Source organism: Polyodon spathula, chromosome 45 (genome assembly GCF_017654505.1).
Source record: "Polyodon spathula isolate WHYD16114869_AA chromosome 45, ASM1765450v1, whole genome shotgun sequence".
NCBI lineage: Eukaryota > Metazoa > Chordata > Actinopteri > Acipenseriformes > Polyodontidae > Polyodon > Polyodon spathula.
The window spans coordinates 1,554,358-1,561,857 of record NC_054578.1 but is presented as its reverse complement, the minus strand read 5'-3'; the positions used below and the strand labels follow the sequence as shown (position 1 = coordinate 1,561,857).

Here is a 7,500-nt window from a genome sequence, read left to right as displayed (position 1 = left end):
GACGGCCAGATAGATAGCTATCTATCCATAGATAGACAGAGGGATAGATAGATAAATAGATAGATAGATAGATAGATAGATAGATGAATGGTTGGGTAGATGGATGGATGGATGGATAGATAGACAGACAGTTGTAGCTATAGCTGGAGAGACACACATCAATAGATACAGATAATACAAAATATACAAAATAAAATAAAATGATTTACTTCTGACACTTTGACCCTGCCCTCCCACCCCCCCCCCCCCCCCCCCCCCCCCTCCGCAGACAGGAGGACAGCGTAATCAAACACTACCAACGCCCCTCCCCCTCCGCGGTGGGCTCCTCCCACTCCCTGCAGCACTACCTGAGCTGCGGCGCCACCAGTTACCAGCAGATGGCAGCAGCGCAGCACCAACAGCAGCAGCAGCACCAGCAGCACCAGCAGCATCCACATCACCAGCAGCATCAGCAGCAGCAGCATCACAGACCAAGCCTGAGCTGCAGTCCCCTGACTGACCACAGCCCCCTGGGGGGCGCCAGCGGGCCCGAGAAGTCGAGCCAGAGGGGAGAGCCTCAGAAGCAAGCTTACCGGCCCATCATCCAGCCGTCCCCTGTTTACACTCCCTCGAGCGGAGGCACAAGCTCCGCCTCCAGCCTGGCCGCGGGCGGAGGGGGCGTGGTCTGCAAGGCGAAAGGGGGAGGGGCTTCGGGAAGCTCCACCAGTGGCTACTCCACTCGGCAAGTCCCTCCTCCACGCTCGTCTCCTCCTCTTCCTCCTCGTCCTCCTCCTCCTCCTCCTCCTCTCCTCCTCCTCCTCCTCCTCTTCTCGAATTCCAGACACAGACGCCCCCAACCCCCCCACCACCCCACTCCCCTCCTCCGCGGCCCCCCTCCCCCTTCTTCAACCGCCCCCTCCTCGCCCTCCTCCTCCCCCCTCCTCCGCCTCTCCTCGCCCCCTCGCCCCCCCCTCCCCCTCGGACCCCTCCCTCTTCCTCTTCATCCTCCGCCCCCCAGGGGAGTTACGGATCGCCAGCCCCCCAGCTTTTCCAGCCACAACCCCGTCCGCCCCCATCCGCCCCCATCCCACCCCCACCAGAACCAGAACCAGAACCAGAACCAGCACCAGCAGAGCCAAGCGGGTCCCGCCTGCTATTCCCCGGGCCAGCCTCCCATCGCAGGCTCCCTCCTCTCCCACGGCTATGGATCGGGAGGGTTTAGCTCCCCCAGCGCTCAGGATCTGAGCGGCGGGGGGGGTGGTGGTGGTGCTGGGGGGGGTGGCTCGTCCTCAGGGGGGGGAACGGGAGGGTCGTCCGCCGGCCAGAAGGCTTACCTGAGTGGTTTTGGGGCCGACTTGGTCTATGGGATGCAGCCGGACTCGGCGCCGGCCGACTACGCCCCTTCCTCCTCGTCCTCTGCCTCCTCTTCCCTTGCTCACCGGGCCCTGGGCGATGGCAGCCCTTCTCTCGGGTACTCTGGACACTCCCCGGCCCTGGTGGGCGGCTCTGGCGCTGCCTACCCCCCCCACATGGACTCCAGCCCCTCCCCTTCCAGCTCGTCCCACGGGGGGATCGTCCGGCCAGGCTTGAGGTCTCCCCAGAGCAGCCGCCTCTCTCAGTCGCCATCGCACCCCAAATACCTCCCCTCCGTCCTCTCCCCTTCCTTCCTGGCTTCCCCGCAGCAGGGGGGTTACCCCTCGGCCAGCGACTCCAGAGGGGCGCCCCAAACCTACCATCACCCTCCCCCTCCGCCCCCCTCATCCTCCTCCTCCTCCTCCACCGCCTCTAGCGGGAAGCTCAAATCCGGGCGGCCGGCGGGCGACGAGGCGGAAGAAGAAGAAGAAGAAGAAGAAGAGGGAGGAGGAGGAGAAGAAGAAGAAGAAGAAGCCGATTTCTTGATCCAGCACCTCCTCCAATCACAGAGCCCCCCCGGGAGGCAGAACCCACCTCCCGGGAGCCAGCCGGCCAACGGGATGGCGGAGAGCGGGGAGGACGGCCGCGGGGCTGGGCCTCCCCTGAAGGGTCTGGCCGGGTACGAGACGGGGAAAGGCTCCAGCGAGGAGCGGCGCCACCTGCAGAGCGTGATCCGCACCCACAGCGCCAACGGCAGGAGCGGCCGCGGGAGAGAGGACGACGAGGAGAGGCACTTCGAGATGATGAAGGGCGCCGGGGGAGGGGGGGCAGGCACCGACGGCAAGAAGAAGGATCTCATGCGGCTCTACGACGCCCCCCCGCAGCTCTACCAGCACCCGCAGCTCCTGCACCCCCTCCACCACCCCCCCCACCCTTCCTCCCAGCAAGACCCCCTCAGCTCAGTGCTGCACTACAACCGCGGGGAGCTCTACTCTTCCTCCCCTCCGGGTCGGGGTCCTCCTCATCGTCGCACCCCCCCCAACTCCTCCTCCTCCCCCCCTTCTCCTCGTCCTCCGCCCCTCCCCGCCCTCCCCTCCCCCAGCCTCCTCGCAGGAGAAGCCGGGCAAGCCGGAGAACTATCTCGGGAAAGCCCCTCGGACGCCCTCCTCCTCCTCCTCCTCCTCCTCCTCCTCCTCCTCTACCGAAGCTCTGACCGCGGCAGGTCTGAACGACTCCTCCCGTTCCCTCCAGCGGCGGCAGCAAACCGGGACTCCGATTATTAATAATAATAACAACAATAACAACAACCCTAATAACGCCAACAGCAGCTTGTCTAGCGAGCTCCTGCACTCGGTCCTGACTCGCACGGCGGCCTCCAGCTCTCCTTCCGGCAACCAGCAGGACAGGAAGACCGCCCTGGACCAGCTCGGCCACCTCCAGCTGTCCCATCACCTGATGCAGGCGCAGAGGCTGGGGGCGGGAGGAGGAGGAGGCAGCCCCCGTCACTCCCCGGCCTCTCAGCTCCAGCTCCAGGTCAACCACTCCCAGGCTCTGGCGGCTCACCTCCGGGGTCAGTCCGTAGAGGAAATGCTGGAGATTTCCGGGAACGGAGGGGAGGGCGGTGAAGGGGGAGGGGGTCACCCTCACCCCCACCCCCATCAGCAGCAGCACAGACACCCCCTCCCCAGGCAACAGCACCCGGGCTTTCTCCAGCCCCATCACCTCCACCACCCACCTCACCTGCACCTCCAGAGCTCCCCTCAAACGGTCCTCCAGCAGACCAACATCCAAGACTTTTTAGGGGACCCCGAGCTCGGTTTGGGAGGGGGGGTAGGGCAGCAGCAGCAGCAGCTACACCCCCACCCACCTCCCGCCCCTGCCCCCACCCAACCCCAAATGCACCTGATCCGGCAACAAATCATGCATTCTGACCATCACCAGCAGCAGCAGCTTCAAACATCATCACCACGCCGGACAGCGAGGCGGTGGAGCGGGACGGGGAGGGGGAGGGGGAGGGGGGGAGCAGCAGGGGGGCGGGTGCGCGGACCCTCGGGACCGGGATCAGAGGAGCCAGCTGGACCCCGGCATCAAGGAGCACCAGTTTCACCCGGACGGCCCCTCCGCCAAGCAGCAGAGATTCATCCCGCTCGCTTCCATGTGCTTCCCGGACTCCCTGCTCCAGGAGGAGGTGCAGATGGAGGAGGAGCGCTCCTTCTTCCCCGGCATGGACGACATGTTCTGCGGGGACGAGTACCCCAAAGGCGTGGGGGCCGGAGCCAATGGCTCGGGGGTCGAGGCTGAAGAAGCCAGGAGAGGCGGGGGGCTGGATCAGGTGAAATCGGGGGTCTACGACATGATGGGGCACCCCGACGCTCACCCGGGCGCGGGAGGGGGGTACGGCTCCTATTGCCAGAGCCTAAACGAAGTCCACCCCCACCACGCACCTCAACAGCACCCCCACCCCCACCACCCACCCCCCCACCCCCACGATCACTCCCTTCACCTAGAGATGGAGCTCAAGCCACAGCAAGAGTTGCCGTCCACAGTCAACACCGAACAGCTGGGGTTGATCCACTCCAGGACGGCCCCTCCCGCTCCCTCCTCCTCCTCCCTGGGCTTGGGAGGGGGGGAACACCAAGGTGCCAAACACCACATGGGGGGTCCTGCTCCCCCTCCTCCTCTTCCCCCTCCTCCTCCCAGTCACCCCCCAGCCGGACTCACTTCGCCCATCTTCTGCTCCTCGCGTCCCAAGAAGCTTCTGAAAACCGGATCCTTCCACCTGCTGAAGAGACGGGACCCCCGGGGGCTGGGAGACCTCCAGCAGCAGCACCAGCAGCTGGGGCAGGGGCAGGGGGGCGGGGAGAAGAAGAGGTACGCCCAGGAGTACGAGTTCGGAGACGACGACGAGGACAAAGCTGACGCCCCGGCAGAAATCCGACTCAACAGCCGGAGAATTTTACCGGATCATCTTTTACCCGATTTGATCTCCAGTTGCAGGAAGAGTGGAGGAGGGGGGGGTCCGGGGAGCTTGAGCCCCCTCCTGGATCTGGATTACGGTTACCACCCCTCCCTCCAGCCCCCCCTGCCCTCCTCCCACCACCCCCCTTCCCCTCCCAAGGGAGCGAAGAGGAGAGGACGGAAGCCCACCAAGCCGAAAAGGGAGGGACCTCCGCGGCCACGGGGCGCCCCAGGATCAGACCGCTCCCCGAACCCGGTTTCAGCAGAGGGGGGGCCGGGGCGGCCGCGAGGCGGGGCCGGGGGCGAGGCCGGAGGGAGGGGCCTCAGGACGCCAGGGGAGGAGGGTACGAGATGGGAGGAGACAAGGAGGAGACTCTGAAGCCAATTAAGGTGAGGATTGGAGAGAGAAAGAAAGATGGGAGAGGAGGAAGTGCGAGAGGGGAGGGGAGAGAGGAGAGATGGAGGGAGTGTGAGAGGGGAGGGGAGAGAGGAGAGATGGAGGGAGTGTGAGAGGGGAGGGGAGAGAGGAGAGATGGAGGGAGTGTGCCTGTATGTGTCAGAGAGGAGGGGAGGGAGTCAGGGATGTCTGTGTCAAAGTTTCTTGCTCACGTCTGGCTTCTGATCATTTCATTAATATATTCTCTCTCTCTCCTCCACCATTCCCCGTCTCTTTCCTATGTCCTCCACTCTCCTCCTCCCCCTCACTCCTCTATCCTTTCCTCTCCTCTCGCCTCTCCCCCTCCCCTCTTCCCCTCCTGCCATTTCTTCCTTCTCCTTCTCTTCTCCTCTCTCCCTCCTCTCTCTCCTCTCTCTCTCTCTCCTCCTCTCTCCTCTCTCCTCTCTCCTCTCCTCTCTCTCTCCTCTTCTCTCCTCTTCTCTCCTCTCTCCTCTCCCCTCTCTCTCCACTACTCTCTCCTCTCCTCTCTCTCCTCTCTCTCTGCTCTCTCTCCCCTCTCCTCTCCTCTCTCCTCACAGATGAAGCTAACCCTCTCCAGATCTCAGTGTCAGCTCTCTCAACATTCTCACTCTCACCCCCTCCAGCAGCAGCAGCAGACCCCCCCTTCCCTTGGCCTCCTCCACTCTGACCCCCCCATGGGCACCCCGGAGCTCCACCTCTCTGACAGCCTGGGGGGGCCACAGCCGGGCCACGGACAAAACCACGAGCAAATCAACCAGAAGGTGTGTGTGTGTGTGTGTGTGTGTGCGTGTGTGTGTGTGTATCAGTGTGTGTGTAAATATATATAGATATACCTTAACCCTAACTCTCTCCTCTCTCTCCTCTGTCCCCTCTTGTCTTCTCTCCTCTCCCCTCTCTCTCCTCTTTCTCCCCTCTCCCCTCTCCTTTCTCCTCTCTCTCCTCTCTGCTCTCTCTATCCTCTCTCTCTATCACCTCTCTCTCCTCTCTCCTCTCTCCTCTCTCCTCTCTCCTCTCTCCTCTCTCTCTCTCTCACAGGTACAGGAAGCAGAAGAGAAACAGACGGAGATGAAATCCGGATTCATGGCTTCATTCCTGGACTTCTTGAAATCAGGGAAGCAGCAGCAGCAGCAGCAGCCGCAGCCCCACCAGCTCGCCCCCGCCCCGAACCCGAGTTCGAACAGCCCCGACGGGGGGGGAGGGAAGGAGGGCGAGGACGAGGAGGGGCTGGGCCTGGGCTGCAAGCGCCTGGACGAGGAGATGATGAAGAGGAACCTGGAGACTCTGCCCTCGTTCTCCTCGGACGAGGAAGACTCCGTCAGCAAGAACCAGGACCTGCAGAAGAGCATCTCTTCTGCCATCTCCGCCCTGTACGAGACTCTCCCCTCGCGCCCGCCACCCTGTCCCCCGCCCCCCGCCAGCCCGGCCCCGCCCCCAGCACCGCCGGAGCACGCGGAGGCCGGCCGCAGCCCGGCTTCAGGTACGGTGCGGCTTCCCTTCTGCAGAACTACAGATCCCAGCATCCCTCGCTGTGGCTGCCGGTGCTGGGGCGTGCTGGGAGCTGTAGTTTGCTCACATCCACCATTCGGTCTCTCTTTGTCAGTGTTGTACTGTTGCCAAACCTGTCTGCGTGAAGAACTACAGCTCCCAGCATCCCTCGCTGTTAACAGTAGAGCTGAGAAATGCTGGGAGCTGTAGTTTGTTCACATCCACCATTCGGTCTCCCCTTGCTAGTGTTGTACTGTAGCCAAACCTGTCTGCGTGAAGAACTACAGCTCCCAGCATCCCTCGCTGTTAACGTTAGCACTGAGGCATGCTGGGAGCTGTAGTTTACCTGCCAATTTCTCCCTCTAACAGAACACGGGGAGGAACTGGGAGGAAGCAGCAATGCCAGCACTGGGAACGATGAGAGCCAGACTCAGAGCCGGGACTCGCAGGGGGAACCCCGCAACCCCGTCCCGGACCCCCAGAACCAGCCCGTCTTCGAAGAGCTTCAGGATGAGGCTCTGGAGGAACCACCAGCCTCGTCTGAACTGGCTGCCCAGGAGAGAGAGCTGGAGGGGCAGCCCGAACTGGGCCAGGCCTCCCTGCCTCTCCCTCCTCCTCCTCCTCCTCCTCCTCCCACCTCCGCTCCCTCCCCCTCTCCCTCCCTCTCCTCCTCATCCTCCTCCTCCTCCTCCTCCTCCTCTCCGTGCTCCCCCTCTCCCGGGACCCCCGAGGAGAACACGGGTTCGAGGCCCCTTCACCTGGCCAGGAAGCAGGAGAGAGCGGCAATCTGCGGGGAGACTGAAGACGAAGGCGAGGGGGAAGAGGAAGGGGAGAGCGGAGGGGAGGGCATCTTCAGAGAGAGAGACGAGTTCGTGGTGAGAGTGGAAGACATTCAGACTCTGAAGGTGAGGAGAGACGGGGAGAGGAGAGAGGGGAGAGAGGGGAGAAGAGAGAGAGGGGAGAGAGAGAGAGGAGAGAGAGAGAAGGATAGATGAGATAGGTAGAGAGGAGAGAGAGGAGTGGAAGATAGAGAGAGGTGGAGGAGAGGAGAGAGAGAGAGGAGAGAGAGAGAGAGAGAGCTAGAGAGGTGAGAGAGAGGAGAGATAGGAGAGAGGAGAGAGAGGAGAGAGAGGAGAGAGGACGGGGGAGAGAGATGGGGAGGGGAGAAAGGTGGGATAGGATATATATGTACAACATTATTTTATATATGAAACTGTGTGTGTGTTTCCAGTCAAAATCAAGAACTACAGCTATAATATATACAAGCTATAGTTCTTTATAGTGTGAGCCATTAGGACAGGTTTGAC

General features: G+C 62.5%; 1 protein-coding gene across 1 annotated transcript in view; it reads left to right on the top strand.

Annotated features, from left to right (window-relative positions):
• Positions 1–7,116, top strand: part of LOC121305887 (proline-rich protein 12-like) — a gene marked incomplete at its 3' end in the record, with an annotated part of 17,728 nt that extends 10,612 nt beyond the window's left edge. Inside the window, 8 exon segments of the mRNA XM_041237540.1 lie at positions 262–721; positions 929–2,611; positions 2,712–3,148; positions 3,237–4,508; positions 4,511–4,680; positions 5,266–5,469; positions 5,744–6,185; positions 6,563–7,116. Of these exon segments, the coding sequence (XP_041093474.1) occupies positions 262–721; positions 929–2,611; positions 2,712–3,148; positions 3,237–4,508; positions 4,511–4,680; positions 5,266–5,469; positions 5,744–6,185; positions 6,563–7,116 (5,222 nt within the window).
• Positions 7,117–7,500: the final 384 nt, after the last annotated feature.